The 16,840-nt window shown below is 37.4% G+C and overlaps 1 protein-coding gene across 1 annotated transcript in view; it reads left to right on the top strand.

Annotated features, from left to right (window-relative positions):
- The window catches only part of Dgki (diacylglycerol kinase, iota), a 423,919-nt gene that overhangs the window by 252,568 nt on the left and 154,511 nt on the right, over positions 1-16,840 (top strand). The window contains exons 17-20 of the mRNA XM_013021551.1: positions 3,580-3,635; positions 4,697-4,759; positions 9,296-9,369; positions 11,088-11,199. Of these exons, the coding sequence (XP_012877005.1) occupies positions 3,580-3,635; positions 4,697-4,759; positions 9,296-9,369; positions 11,088-11,199 (305 nt within the window). The remainder of the gene's footprint in view (positions 1-3,579; positions 3,636-4,696; positions 4,760-9,295; positions 9,370-11,087; positions 11,200-16,840) is intronic.

Below are 16,840 nucleotides of genomic sequence, written 5' to 3'. Positions count from 1 at the left end.
CTCCCTCCATTGTCATTAGAAACAGATTACATACAGAGACAAACCATTTAGGAGATTTAGATAATAAGATTTGGGATGTTTGAGCTAATTGGATTCAGATGAGAATTGCGGGGGGGGGGGGTAATAATGCTATATTAAGAAGAGACCTTCCAGGACATTGGAGGGAGCTCATTAATTATTCTCTTTGCCTGGGGCTCAGAGAGTCGACGATGGAAGGTAGAATTGTGGCCTCCATGGCAATTGCTATCTGTTGTTATGCCTGTGGTTACATTGCTGTGCATGGAAAAAGGACTTAATTGAAACGAATCTATCAGCTGGCTTGAAGATAAGAAGAGAATCTTGGGTTATATCCATGGGCCCAGTGCCATAACTTGAGCCCCGAACAAGAGAAGTGGAGGGCAGAGGGAAAGGTAGATACAGAGTGTGATATTTGGGATGCTCTTGTTGGTTTGACAATGGAAGGGAGCAAGCCAAGGAATGCGGATTGCCTACAGAGGTGAGAATGAACCCTCGCCTAGGGAAAGAGAACTTCAACCCAGCATCCTCAAAGGGTTGGATCCTGCCAGTGACCCAAGCAAGCTTGGAAGTGAATCATTCCCAGAACCTCTCAATATGGGCCCCACAGTGGGCCAACTTGATTTGGGCCTTGTAACACCCTAATTAAGCAGAGTGCCGGGAGACCCCATTCCAGAATTTTGACCTAGAGAACTGTAAAAAGATAAATTGATGTTGTTTGAAGTTGTCAATTTTGTAATGAACGATTTGTCTTGGTACGAAGAGGAGACTAATAAATGTTGGTGTGTGGTCAGATGGAAGGTGGAATAAGGCAGGGACAAACATGGGAAGTGTTTGGATCTCACTGTGTCATACTCTCTTCTTGTGGAGTTGGAGATGGGTGATCTAGGAATTGGAACAATAAGCAAATTATGGATGTAGCCACGGTGAAGTCTTTTTAGCTCATGGCTGGGAACAGGGACTCTAGTACATATTCATGGACACAGGCAGTAAGCTAATCACTTCCTCTGAATGGCATATGGAGAAGGACTGAATATTGCTGTTTGCTGGCCATTTAGCTCTTGCTTTCTGGTTGCCTAACCTCTGGAGGAAATGGCCCAGCTCTAGGACTAAGTAGGACATCTCGCTTCTTTTAGCTCTAGTTCACATTTTTTTGTCCTTCTGAATGTGATGGTTTCTTGCAGTAGGTCAGATACACGAATTGGAAAAGGACTCTATTGCCAAGGCAGGCTCCATCTGTGACTATGAGGTATAGGTTTCTTATCCTTGAGGCCAAAACATACGTATGATTTCTCTTACCCTTTGCTTTCTATGACTCTCTGAGACCTCTGTTAACTATCTTCATCTTGACTTATATCAATGACTTTTACCTGGCTAAATTAAATCAGAGGTGACAGTTTTCAACAAATGTGTAAGCAAAACTACCCCAAAACTTAATTTTATTCTGAATTTGGGGGTCTTACAGGAAATGGTTTCTTTTGAGAAGAACAAAAAACTCGTTTCTTTTTTTTTTTAAAAAAAAGGATTTTTTTCTAGGACCACAGAAAGCCCCATAGAGAAGTGAATATTTTCCAAGCCATAAATTATAAACATATAAATGTTAATCATTACCATCTGATTCATTTAATAGCCATAGACATCAATGCCCTGAAAAATTTCTATGCCAGAATTGTGGCTAGTATTTTCCATTTCTCATAACCTGCTAGCTGGATCTGACCATTTTTTTTACATTAGGTCTTATGTACTTATGATAAATTATATGGCAAAAAAGGTTCTCATTTTACCCCTGATTTTATAAAGCAAGAAAGTTAATGCAACTGAAAATGAAAATGGAAGGAAGCCAGCCCGATCTGATTGAAAAAGAGTCAAAACCCACATGTCACTCAGCAGCCTCATGAATCCTAAGAAGACCTAAGGGAGAAAGCCAGTCAGCTCTGGGCAAAAATGGAAATAAGGGGCAGAAAGCAATAAAGACCATTTTTATCTTCTTCTTGCTTGCTTTTCTCTATAAATTAACTTTTTGTTTTGTTCCTGGAGTTCTTGGCTAAGTCACACAGTGCCTAGGAAAGTTTTGAAATACAGGAACTGGACATTGATTTAGGTAGATAAAGGTTAAGAACCAATCTACAAAAGCATTACCTTTTTCTTTTCTCTTATGCCACTCTTGGGACTTGGACTCAGGGTCTGGATTCTGCCCCTGAGATTTTTGTTCAAGGCTTGTGGTCTATCATTTGAGCCACAGCTCCAACTTCCAGCTTTTTGGCAGCCAATTGAGATAAAAGTCTCATGAACTGTCCAGCGTGGGCTGGCTTTGAACTGTAATCTCAGATCTCAGCCTCCCGAATAGCTAGGATTACAAATGGCACCTGGCTTATTGTATCTGTTTTGAGTCTCCAACTTCTATGCTATATAGGAACAAACTCCCAATGGAGTTTCCCAGTTAGGATCTTTGCTACAATGAAATCATTCTTTAGCCAGAACATTTGCTGTAAGAATCTGTATCAATTCGGCAAGCCATCTGTGTGTGCGTGCGTGCGTGCGTGTGTGTGTGTGTGTGTGTGTGTGTGTTCACTACAACAAATGATTTTCCAAGGCCTGCCACCAGCAAGAGAACAGATGGCAATGCAGAGTTATTATTTTTTTTTGCAAATTGTGAGAACAAGTTCCTTATTAATTTTGATTCAAATTCCTTGTATTTAATTATAGCTGCAGGCTGCACATGTAGTTTATGGAAGCCATACCTATAGAAGTCAGTAAAAAATAGGCTGGGCTGTACGGCTTATACCTTCAATATTAGCTGTTTTGGAGGCAAAGATTGGGAGATTTATGGTTTGAGGCCATACTGGGCAAAATATACCAAGTCCCAATATCAGCTAAGATCCAGATATGCCATTTCACATCTGTAATCCCAGTGATGTAGGATGCATCTTCAGGATGACTGTGGCCCAAAGCCAGCCGTGGGCAAAAAAATGAGCCATCGTACCTGAAAAGCAAACAAACAAACAAACCCAAAACAACAACAACAAAAAAAAGCAGAAAGAATGGAAGGAATAACTCAAGTGGCTTAGAAAGTCCAAGGCCCTGAGATTAAACCCTGTTATCATCCATTCACCCCTACCCCCAAAGTAAGTGAAAATAGCAATGTCCTCCGCTTTCTCCCTTCTTTCCCTGTCATCTTTGCCCCAAATATGTGCCAAGCCTCAATTTAATAGAGTCCAGAGCATCTCAAACCTTGTGTGTTCTTGAGAGTTACCTGGAGAGGGTGACAAGCTCTCATTTCTAGTCTCTGCAGCCAGGCACTCTGCTTCTCTAGATTAAAGTAGAACCTAACGATTCGCACCTTTAGCAAGCTCCCAGTTAGCTCCAATGCTGCCAATTTGGAGTTATCATTGGACAACCATACCTGTGCTACTGTACCACGATAGCAACTGGCCTAGAACTGAGAGAAAGGGCATCACCAAATGATCAGATCTGGTGGATTTTCAGGGTGGAGGCTGGGAGTGAGGATGGGGTAATATGGTCATTTAATGAGGTCTTTACAAGTCTATCTCTCCTCTTTTGCAGAAGCAAATCCAGAGAAATTCAATAGTCGCTTTCGAAATAAAATGTTCTATGCAGGGGTAAGCATATGTTTGTTTCCTCATTATTCCATATCACTTCATACTAATTACTCAGTATGACTAAGTACTAAAGATTCTAGTTAAATGAAAAGTAATAACACATACTTCACCTACATAGTTATTATTTGATGTTTTCATTAAAGAATATTAGTAAGGCTGTGTTTTTCAAATTTGTTGTTACAAAGGGTACTGTATTGCTATTCATCCTCTTCAATTTTTTTAAAAATATGTGTGTGTGTAATAAACTCAAATCTGGTGCTCTACCACTTGCGCCAAGCTCCATTTGGGGTTTTTCAGTAGTTAATTAGAGATAAGAATCTCACAGACTTTCCTACCCAGGTTGGTTTTGAACTGAGATCCTCAGCTCTCAGCCTTCTGAGTAGCTAGGATTGCAGGCATAACCACTGCCAGGTTTCCATCTTTGAATTTTAGATTCCCTGATGCTCCATGTTGTTCAGGATGACACAAGTAATGATATGAAAAAAAAAGAAGCATCAAATGTAATGGAAGGAATGAGGAAAGCAGAGAGAAAAAAATTTCTATCTATCTATCTTATAATAAAAAGTAGCTTCTGCCATGGCATTTATACACTGAGGCTGAAATGCAGTTTTGTAGAACATGGGGATTGTTTTTAAAGAAAGCATGTATTAGAGTTGTTGGAGTTTCCTTTCCATTGTAGCAACATCCCTGGGGGTGAGAAGAGATGGAGAAAAGAACATGTAGACGATTCATAAAGAGGACACAGTTTAAATGAATGCTATTAGATAGAGGGAGTCAAGACAATCAGGGTCAAGTGGGAGTTCTCAGCTGCAGGTTATGGATAGATCTTCAGACAGATCCCTTGGGCTATCTGCTTTCCCACCATCCTGTAACCTGAAATCTTATTACAGGTTTTAGTTTGAAAACAAAGAGAAAGGCTTTGATTCGTTAGCCATTGATCTGCTATTTTATATTTTCGCTTGGTATGACATGTAATACATACAATACATATAATGTAGAAGCGAAGGTTTAGTAAAACTGTAATTAAGATTTGCTGTTTTCTTTATTTCCCTGTGATATAGGCGGCCTTTTCTGATTTCCTGCAGAGAAGTTCTAGAGATCTATCCAAACATGTTAAAGTTGTTGTAAGTATTGACTGTATCAGTTGATTTCATTTGCAATTTAGATATCACACAATTTTCTTTCCAAACACCCCTTAACCTACAGGACTACACAGTTTACAGATCACCTGGTGGATGGAATTCATCAAGCCAACCTTTTGAATACTTACTAAGTATGGGGCACTGTCTTAGTTGCTGGGAATATAGACAAATAGAAAGGCTAGCAGTAACTCACAGTTCACCCCTAGAAAAAGGCACACAGATCACTGCAGAACCACTGGGTAGACATTATTCAGCCATGATGCAATGTGTGCTGGCACAGGGGAGACATGGTAACTCAGACCATGATGAGATCACAAAGACCTTCCTCAAAGCCATGACTGTGCTGCTTTTGAAGTGTAACCCAGTGCTGAGTAAGCAAGTATCTTCAGGACTTGTGCAGAGTTCCATTTTTAAACACGGTGCACTGATTTTTATTGTTCTGAGGTGATTCCTCTCCAGTTTGGTTAAAGATCCCCATCCCTGAATGGATTTCTCCTGCTATTTTTTCCTTCTGTTTAGATCTTGCATATACTCTACTTAGAGGCAAGAGAGAGATAACTTTTACCTTTCTGTAGCTGATACATTCTAAAACAGCATGAAATTAACTAAAGAGAACAAAATGTTTCTTAAGTTAAATGAAGATTGCTTTGTTACACAGAGTTGTATCAATCAATCAAAAGACTGAAGAAGAAGAATATGAATAGAAAAGGTATAGCAATGTAACTGTGCTTGGTTTTATCATGGTCTACATAGAGGAAATGTGATCAGGAGGAGTAGAAACATACATATCTATATATATGCATGTACATATATGTATATGTATATACATATAGGAAAATAGAAAAAATACATGCTATTAAGCTAATGAGGAATGGAGGAGCTTGAGAAGATACAAATAAATTTTGTAACCACCAGAAAAACATATATTGAACAGAAATCTCCTACAGCTGATGAAACCAGAGGCAAAGACCTTTCTTATTGATTAGAATAAGCCTTCACCTATGTTTGGGATGTTTTGTTTCTTGTTTTCTTATAACGGAGTGAAAAGCAAATATCTGTTAGTGGCTGGGTAAAAATGGAAGTATTGTATTTTTAAAGCTAGATAAAGATATATCATGGCCCACTGAAACTGGAAAGAGTTCCATTTTTGGTAAAATTCTGGTCATTAAATATAAGTAACAATGATATTCTATTAAACTTGCCACTTTATTTTCCAACTCTCCAGCCAACACAAGATAAATGTTACCATTCCTGCTAATATTTTTTTTTCCATTGGAAGAACATCAGTAGTGGCTGCCAAGCCAGCCAGTGAGAGCTGGGCAGAGGCCATATTGAATGTCAGTTCCAATCAAGTCAGCCAGAGTGAAATTAAACCTCGCATACTTCCTAATCACTACAGAGTCTGTCGCTCAAATCTGGCAGGCCTTTTGATGTTACACATCTCATATTACATTTACCAAGGGTAGGGAAGAGCTTGCAGAGAGGCCTACGTGGCAGAAAATCACTAGCAAAGATTAGAGGATCAGCATGGGCGTGTAATATTCCAGGTAGAATATTGATCTAATCACGTATTTTTAGCAATGGGTAGAAGACTTTCAGAAATGAAGTGTGGACATTTGGGATTGAGCCTTCAGTCCACCTTTCCTTGGTATACGACTTTGGAGAAATCATTTGCTCTTTTGGAGGAGCTGGTTTTCCATATCTGTAAGGCAGGTACAACAAGAATATCTCCAAAAGCAGCGCGTGTTGGCCACCATGCTGTGGCATAAGATGATTCTTCTGTGACAGTGGTATATGCTTTCCTAATGCAAAAGATGAAAGTTTATCTGAGTGACTGGATATTGGGTTAGTTTGGCTTCTCATTCCTGTGACAGAATATCTGAGAGATAGGTGAAAATAAAGTAATATTCACTGTGGCTCATGGTGTCAAGTGGTTTTAGTTTAGTGATTTCTGACTCCATCATTTCTGAGTCTGTGGTGGAGCTCGGCATTGTGGTCAAAGAGTAGGGGACAGTGAAGATTCTTATCTGATGGTGGCCAGGAAACAGGGTATGAGAAAAGGTTTGTAAATAAGTTATACCCTTCCTGTCTAGGGCACCCATGCTCCTCTTCTTCCAGCGTGGGCCCCACATCCTCATAGCCTGTTTAGCTAGACACTCAGGTAAAAATTAATCCATTGATGACTGCATCAATCTGCTGATTAGTCTACTGAGAACTCACTGATCATCATGAACTAATCATCTTTCAGTAGTACTACTATCTAGGCACAGAATCTTCAATGAATGAGCCATTTGTGGGGAAGCTTCCAGTCCCAAACAAAGCATATGTGTAGACAATAGATCCTTATATTTTCTGTAAGGTAAAGTCAGTATTTCAGATGCAGTATAAATGTGCTGCAGTTGTAAAATATTTATATTGAATACTGGGCCAAGAGAACGCAAAGCAACTCTAAATGTCCACATATAATACTATTTGCTTTGCTTCCCACATTGTTATTTGAGTCATCAATATTTCAGCTGTAAACAAGAACATATTTTGCAGGTCAGTATCTCCCATTGTGTGTACTGGAAGAAAGGGAAGACATCGAAAACTACTCTTCTCAAGAATTGTACAGCCGGGCACTGGTGGCTCACACCTGTAATCCTAGCTACTCAGGAGGCTGAGATCTGAGGATCACGGTTCAAAGCCAGCCCGGGCAGGAGAGACCGTGAGACTCCTATCTCCAATAAACCACCAGAAAACCGGAAGTGGAGCTGTAGCTCAAGTGGTAGAGCGCTCGCCTTGAGCTGAAGAGCTGAGGGACAGCGCCCAGGCCCAGAGTTCAAGCCCCCCGACCGAAAAAAAAAAAAAAAAGAATTGTACAGTTCAATATGATACTACATTAAAAGCTTTGTGGCGTATTCTGTATTTCAAGGTCCATATCTTTATATGATGTGATGAGCTCCCCGAATCACTGACATATTTCCCAGAAGGAAAACTCAGAAAGAAAACTCAGAAACAATTATTCTGTCCTAAAGACAGAATAATTTTTGTCACAGTATTTTTCTGTAATACAGCAACTCTGTTTTGCATTCTATTAATATGTTATATTCTACATTTTGAAAGTTTTCAGTTGCTTAAAACCCTTAACTTGGAGAATTTAAAATGTTTCCTTCATTGCTGTGGTCAACTACAGATTCACTATAAGTCTTTAAATAAATCATGAGACTTCATGTTTGCTTAATAGTTGAGGCTACCCTAAAAATGCCTTTGATTAGAATCTAGAATTTAATTCTCAACTGAATTGCATTTGAGAAAAGCTATTTCATTTATTTAGGATAGTGAGGTTTTCTGGAGACAGTTTTTGAGAATGCTTATGAAAACTAGGCTGCATTAACCAGCTAGGAAAAGAAGGTACTTAGAGATGCCCTTGAACACTTGTTAAATCATTACATTTAAATTAAGATTCCCCCTGATGAAGTTCTTACAGATCAGAGTGTTGGAATGATTTTTTTACTTATTCCTAAAGAGAATAGAATGCAGAAATTCAGAAATAAAGGGATGAGGAAAGTTTTAAAAAGTTTTAAATAAAAGCAAGCTTCATACTTCTTACCTTGAGGTGTCTGTCATTGGACTAGATTTTCCTCTTTCAAATTTTGTGCCAATGGGAAGTGGGAAAGGGAAATGGAGACTGCTCTTTGGTTAATCTCTGAAGGTATCTGGCATCTGAAGATGACACTGGTACTGAAGGTACTGAAGGATTAGGGTTTGTATTCAGATGTACTGAGGGTATGGGGCTCTGGAGATCAAGGTCATGTTCAAACTCCAACAGAGAAGCTTAATCTGAAGTTCAAGTCAAGTGGGTAAGAGCTGAAATTTGGAACCGCAAAGCACTTGTTAGTATTTTGTGTTTTCTTGGTCTCGTATTCAAGTGCGTATTTTTCATCTGAATGACAGGTCTGATTAGATCTGACTACTAATTAGAGCTACAGCCCAGACTTCACCCTTTGGCAAAGATAAGATGATATATTAAAGATGATACTAATTTATAGTAGATTTCTTTTTTTCCTCCAAATCTTGCAGATTCATACTTCTTGAAAATGGTTCCAAACATTTTGTTTAACATTTTCAGAACAAAAATGATCTCCAAAAACCAAGAAAGTATTACTTGCGTGACTTCATTGAATCAAATTATTGTGGTGCCCAATGACACTCCCTTCCCTCAAAGCTTTGTTCTCCTTATTCTTTTTAAGGGTTTAGATGTCTTGTGCCTACACAGCTAATCATAATCCAAGGTTCACAGTAACATCTTTCCTTTGATTGTGAGAACAGGGAATATAGTTGGTCAAATGCTTGGTTTGTTTTATAATTTTAAAACATATATGGCACTCCGGGTATAACCTCTAGTAGCACTATAAGCAGCATACATTTTCAATCATGGTAAAATCCATTCACTTCAGCAAAGATAGGGAAAAGGAGACGGGATGGTAAACTATGTTTGATAAGGTTTTTTTGCTTTTTCTGGTTTGATTGTTGCAGTGCGATGGGACAGATCTCACCCCAAAGATTCAGGAACTGAAGTTCCAGTGTATAGTATTTTTAAATATACCCAGGTAAGCTCTGTTAATATTGTTTTCATGGTTTGGGGAGAACTCTGCTTAGAGGACATCCGTTTCCATAACAGAAACATTTCAGCCTTAACCAATCAAAATCAGTCCTGTTGAATGGCTTCATGAAGGTCTTCCAGGTCTCTGTTGTTTTGTTTACTCAGTTCCCTGTGGCAGGAGATTTTATGTGTGATAGAACATTCCTGCTCTACTCATCCAGCATTGAGAAATTCAAGCAAGCCCTCTTGTTTGGAAGATTTCCATCTAATACTCAGTTACTGCCCCAGTTCCACTCCACCATCTCCAAGAAAAATAAATGTGAATTATTGACTGTTCTCAGTCAATGCTAGATGATTGCTTTGGAAAATTAATTAGAGAAGCATTTTCTAGCCAGGATGTCAGATCTTTTGGTATTATTTCATACCCCAGGAGAAAGGAATACTTAGAATCAACTTGTCTCAAAATGAGCACATTACCTCAATGGCATAAAATTAGATTCCAGGATCCCAAGCCAAGATTTGGGAGGGGATAAATGTATACCCCTCTGTTACTTGCCCACTAAATGATTCAGATATGAAACCCACAAATAAGCTCTACTCAGACTGAATTGAATTAAAATGAGAGTTCTGTGTAAATTTATGTCTAGGAAAACATAGCCTAGTGTCTTGATTGTTCCTGGCAGTGCTGAGTATAGTCAGTTGCAATCTTATTCCAGAGGTGGCTTTGGCTTAGATTCACTAGAAAGTCCAGATTCTCAGAAATGAGTGGCTTAGCTGTTACTATTAGTTTTACTCTTTCTCTTCCCCTTCTCTTTCTTCCCTTTTTCATCTTCTGATGATTTTGTGTTTTCTTCTGCTACTTTTCCAATTTTCTTTATTTTCCTCCCTCCCTCCATCTTTCCCTTGCTTCCTTCCTTCCTTCCTTCCTTCCTTTCTGCCTGCCTGCCTTCCTCCTCCCTCTCTCCTTCCTTCCCTCCTTCCCTCCCTCCCTCCCTCCCTCCCTCTCTCCCTCCTTCCCTCCTTCCCTCTTTTCACGTCCCTCTTCTCCCTTCCCCTCCCTCTAAAAGATCTCACTTTGTAATGCTTTGGCCTCTCCGTTCTCTCATTAGTATTCACCACCACATCTTGCAAATTTCATTTCATGCATTTTTTTTGTTCTCTTCATTCCTCTCTACTTTGGTTACCTAAAAATTTTTGTTGGCATGTTTGTCTTAACTATCTATATAATGATAATCATGATTTCTATTTTTATCTCTTTTGTACCTGCATGTATAATTCTTCCTTCAGGCATAAATTCCATCAACAGATAATTAATAACGTCATAGAAAGTAGATAAATGTGAATCCTACAGTGGTGAGAAATGTGGAGATAGAATGAGCTGGGGGGAAATTGAGCACGAGGGAACAGCTTTGCTCTGAGATTATGATTTATGTTGATAGGAACCTCAGGTTGATATGTTAGAAACAAGTCCGTTTTTTTCCTATGGGAAGATTTACACCAAGGATATAAAGCTTTTTTATATATAAAAAATCTTGCAGTCCAACTAGAAATTCATTGATTTCCTTAAATTTATTTTTACAATAATACATGCTCACATAGAACCTATACATACTTATGGATAAATAGGTGAGTTTTTGGACATGTGTATGTTTCTATTAAGCTGTCCATTTATCCCTGATGATAACTGTATGAATGGACTGTCTTGGTTTGGACCTTGTCTTGCAGATATTGTGCGGGCACAATGCCCTGGGGAAACCCGGGAGATCACCATGATTTTGAACCTCAGAGACATGATGATGGATACATTGAAGTCATTGGCTTCACCATGGCCTCTTTGGTGAGAAATGCAACTGTTTAATTAAAATATATTTGTTACTCGTAGAGTTTATCCACACATACCATGGCATTATTTTTCCCATTTCATTTCATTTTTATTATATATAAGTAGTTGTCCAAGGAGTTACCTACCATTTGGCGAATCAGTTTGTGAATAGGAAGCATCTTTTGATGTGATCTTTTCTCTTGTTTCCCAGTTTACAAACTTAGAAGCAGAATGCAGCTGCTTGGGAAAAACATGAACAAGTTTTATGCCATTCTGAAAACTGATGTTTATTTGTTTGAACTTCAAAAATAAATGAGTTTTGTTTCACACTTTTCCCAATTAACCTCAAGAAGAATAAAACCTTTTTATGTTAATAACAAGCACCAGGCCACTGACATATCCCAACATTGACATAAAAGTTGTAGCATTTGATACTGTCTTGGTTCACTGAGAACTTGAATATTGAAGGCAAAGAGAAATTGGTTATTTGCGTCTAATATTGTCCTGTTTACTTATTCATGAGATGGGCATATCCATCTTAAACAATTTGCATATGGAAACACATCATTCTTCTGACCTTAGTCAATATTATGGTGCTATGTATTAGGTCACCTTGTGTTTTAATGTTGTTTGCTTACATTAAAACATAAATATATATGAATGTATTTTCAAATAGGTTGGGACTAAGAATTCTCATCTATTATTAAATGAGGAGGGAACCAGTTAAAAATTACACTTATTTTATTTTGCATAAATCAGGCTATCCTATAATTTAAGCAAATCAAAATGAAGCCTCTACTTGTAATCTACAGATAATATTTGGTTTGTGTGATCCTTTATGCAGGAAGACATCAAGGTTGTATCTCTTATTCTAAACAAACTAAAGCGGATCTTCTGACAAATGACTCTTTCTCAGTCCTTCAAGTTAGTGAAGTTTATCAGGATCACCTATTGTCATTATGGCTAGTGGCTAGACTGTCACTTTAATTGGTCATTGTTTTTGTTGGAACTGCCATCTCTAGAAATAAGTGGTTGTGATGGTACCAAAAAAAACACTGGGATTGGATAATCAATGTGCACTAAGTGCTTGTATGACATACCCAGTGACACCCCTTTGTACAATGGCTATATACTAATAAAGAAAAGATTGGGAGTACCTATGTCTCAGCATTGCAGCTCAATACTACCCTAACAGCAGGGAAGTGCTCTGTGTCAATAGCAGGGGATAACGTGACAAAGAGCAAATAGGATTAACTTCTAAAAAGGATGCATCCAAGGAAGAAATATGGGTGACTGAGAATGACCATCATTAATAGTAGATGAAGATGCAGATGGGGCAGAAACAGACCCCACTTGGTGGGGAGACGGGGAGATGGGTAAGCCAGGATCAGACCTGTGCTAGGATATCAGTGTAGGAGGCAGCCAGACTTCTACCACTCAGGGCTGACAAATGACCCTGCTGGTACCTGTGTCCAGCTGAAGAAATGAGACCTGGAAGTCTAAGGCAAGAGAATGGCAATGACAATGGAAAAGACTGGTGAGTGGAAGAGTTATTTGGATGCAGTGACTCCATTGTACAAGGAGGGTGGTCAGTGAATCCGGGGGACTACCTTACGCCTCTGGGTTAAGGAAGAATGAATTAAACAGTATAGAAAATATAAAAGACCATTACAAAAGAAACCAACTCCATTCTTATGTATTTTAAATTTGAAATCTCTGTACGACATCTAAGGAAACCTGACATGGGCAACTTGAGATATGTGTTAGAACACAGATCTTTAGATAGACGAGTGTTTTCTTCTCTCCCTTTCTATCATTACTGGGAAAAAGGGAGACATACTAATAGGTGGGGCTTTGCCAATCATATTTTTCCTCTTTCTATAACATAAATATACAACATATATGCCAACTATCGTCCAATGTATGACAGCATCTCCCAATGTAGCATCTCTAGAATGTTTGCAATGCAAGAGCATTCTATCTCACAAGCCGGTGATGTATATAGCTGTAATTCCATGTACATGGCAGGCACAGCTGGAAGGAAGATTGTAGTTGAGGCCGGCCTAGATCCTATCTAAGAAAGAGCTGAAGCCAGAAGGGCTGGGGATGTGGCTCGTGTGGTAGAGCACTTGCTTAGCAAGCATAAAACCTTGAATTCAAACCCAATACCACCACCAGCTAAAATAATTCCACCTCAGAAAGCTGGAATTACACATAGCGTAAGCTATATGGATGGTTTTGAACATCCTGTGGTCTAAATAATACTGGCATCTAACTTCCCTATTTCCTCACACATCTAACCTTATTACTCACATAGCACGATAGCCCTGTATTTTTTCCATTTAGAAATGAAAAAAAATCGTATGTTTAGTTCTGCAATTTTCTATTAAATTTCTCAGAAAGTAATTTATATGAAATACAAGCATCTGTTTAAGATGATAATTTAAACAGAATGTTCTTATCTGAGGGTATGGGTATATTTTTGAGTTTAAAATAGCTCATGTAATTCAAGTCTATTAGCAACAAATTATTTTTCTTGAAAACTGACATGCCTGAATTAATTAAGGACTATATACTTTTATGGTCATGAAATCAACTAATAAATATTTTTACATTGCTTACAATTTAAGTAAAATTCAAACACAAGGAAAATTAGAGAGGCTGTGGGAGAGAGATTTGTAAATAAAATTATTGGAATAAGAAAAAATATTTCTTTTAGATTTTTTAATCATGTAATTGTAAACTTCAAAGAAAAAGTCTTCAATTCATTATTTGATTGAAATGCATTCCTACTAATTAAAATGATTCTCCACTGGGCTCTGGGTTCCCCTATTACCTTTTTAGATTTTCCACAGGCTGTAATCAGGCATTGTAATTTGTATTTATTTCTGAACAATTTTCAGCCATTATAGTTGTGAAAGGTTCTTTCATGTTGAGTCTGTTTCCAAGTAATTTAGAACTCTTCAAGACAGTTCAAAGCATTATTCAGATGGAGGAAATGGAAGCCTAATTTGCCATTCAGCATGACATCTAAGGATTCCAGTCTCATAAACTTTAAAGAAAGCACATCCATCTTTTTGTTAATTGAAATTAGAATGTGTGAGTTCCTTTGCATTTATGATTTAGGAAAGCAAAAGGCCATTCAGAGAAAAAAAAAACACATGGAGCAATTCCCAGGGTTGAGCTTCTGTGTTGTATATAAAAATGATACCTTAAATGTTTGCTTACTCTGATAACACATGGAAGTTGAAGAACTAAAGTAAAAATATTGAATAGAATCACATGACACATACTTTTAATATTCTGGTGTGATGACTTCCAATGGCTTATTTTATGTTTTAAAACATACATAGATCATATTATCATAACTAAACCCTGTACTACAAATGGATACCAACCCTTTCCTTGTATGAGTACATCCCCAATTATAAAATACTTATTCCTTTATGAAACTTTTAGGTTTCTGATGTTGTTGTTACAAATATGCTACAATTAATACAATTGCTTTTAAGCCTCTATGCACATTGCAAATTATTTTCTTATGACAATTCCCCAGGAAAGAAATTAGTGATTCAATGACATAAATATTTAAAGCCTCTTAATAAAAAAATCGTGAAACTGTTTTCTAGATATATTGTTTACTTACTTAAAAGTAATTTACAGAATGTCTGAGTGAAAAGTGACTTAAAGCCTGTAGATGTTGAGAATGTATTAATAGACAGAGATGAATGCATAAAGTAACTATGTTTTATAAACTTATTAAAAGCCCTAGAACAAATAATTATATCTTGCTAAATGATAAATTTATTTTTATTATTACATTTTATGTCTCAAAATAATCTAGATTTTGCATAAGCTAACAAGCCATGTATCTCTTGAGTTCACAGGAGATATATTCGAGGCACAGTTAACCTTTTTTGAAGTCTCATTTATTGCAAATGCATTCTGTCAATATATGCTTTTTGTGTATGTGTTCTTAAATTTTCTTGTGCTAGTCATACTTCTTAGATATTATGAATTTCTGTCTTATAAAGGAGGCTTAATTTGTCTTGACAATTCTTGTGTTAATTCTTAAGAATTCCGGTTAGTCCAGGATAGGTTTGGGAAAATGTTCTTTTGCTTTTTCTTCTTGAGACTTTGTAGTTATGGCTTTTATAGATAAGTGATTCAGGTCAGATTAATTTTGTGCATTGTGTTAATTACAGCTTTTCAGTCATTTAAAATGTTTTAGCAAACATTTAATTTTAGATTTATTTTCAGGATAACAGGTTAAAAGTAAAGAGAAATAGAAAAAGAGGAACATTTCCTGTTCCCCATGCAGGAAATGGGAGTGAAAGACTCAAAAATGATGGTTTTCCCAAATATTATGCTGTGTGTGTGTGTGTGTGTGTGTGTATGTGTGTGTGTATGTGTGTGTATGTGTGTGTATACCAGGGCATGAACTCTCTCTTGTGCTCTCTTTCAACTTTCTTGTGCATAGCTTGAAAGCTCTACTTCTTGAGTCACACCTCCAGTATCACTTTTTGTTGGATTTTATATTTTTGCTCATTAGTTAGAGACCAACTGTGGTAGATTATTTTTCCCCTGCACCATGATTGTCAAAATTACTTCCTGAGTAGCACTCAGCTACCATCCATTTTTGGAAAGTATTTATCCTTTTTATTTCCTTCAGCACTGTTGAATAAACTTCCTTGTTTTCTGTTATCACCTGCCTCTGCCCTTCAATTTTGTGCAGATATTTTTCTAAGTTCTGTTCTTTGATTGGTCCATTCCCATGGCCCGTGTGTCAGATCTACAAGGTCCTGATTGCTTTAGCTTTATAGTAAGTCTTCAATCTGATGGTATAAATCATTCCACTTTGTTCTTCTGTGAGCATTATGATTCTTCTGAGCTCTTCTTCATTTTCCTATGAATCTTATAATGTTTGTCAGTCTCACAAAACTTAGAATTTGCAAAGGGATTGCACTGACTATGCAGATACACTTTGGGAGAATTGAGATAATACTACCAATACTGAATAGCTATATGAGCAGGGTTTATTCTTACATATATATATGTATATATATATATTTAAATTTTCTGATCCTTGGTTGTTTTATTCATAATACAGACATCACTATCTGCAACTTGTAGAAATTCTTTTTTTTTAATTTTATTTTTTATTGTGAGAATACCGTACAGAGGGGTTACAATTACATGGGCAAGATAACCAGTACATTTCTTATCAAGTATTGTTGCCTCCTTCTTTGTTTCCCCTTCCCATCCCTTCCCATTCCTTCCTCCCCCCCCACACACCAAAGTTGTAAAGTTCGTTTTTCGACATAACAACTTGTACATCTCATTGTTGCAATGGGTCCACCTGTATCCCTAGTTAAATGATTTTGTTTTTGCCCTTCCCCTCCACAAATTATACCAACATCAAATACAGTGAAAGCAGGGGTTATACCATAGGGGAGGGACATACAAAGCAACATAGAAATCATCTTATAAATATGTTAGAAACAGTTGCATGAAAGGAAAAAAACAAAAAAATGTGAATACTTATCTTGGGGTTCATTCCCCTAACATCAACTTATCTGACCTTTTCTGCTTGACTCAGACATATACTAGTTATTGCAAATAAGGGAAACCATGGGACCTATGTTTCTTTGGGCTT

This window comes from Dipodomys ordii, unplaced genomic scaffold, assembly GCF_000151885.1.
Source record: "Dipodomys ordii isolate 6190 unplaced genomic scaffold, Dord_2.0 Scaffold56, whole genome shotgun sequence".
Taxonomy (NCBI): domain Eukaryota; kingdom Metazoa; phylum Chordata; class Mammalia; order Rodentia; family Heteromyidae; genus Dipodomys; species Dipodomys ordii.
This window is presented reverse-complemented; position numbering and strand designations above follow the sequence as displayed.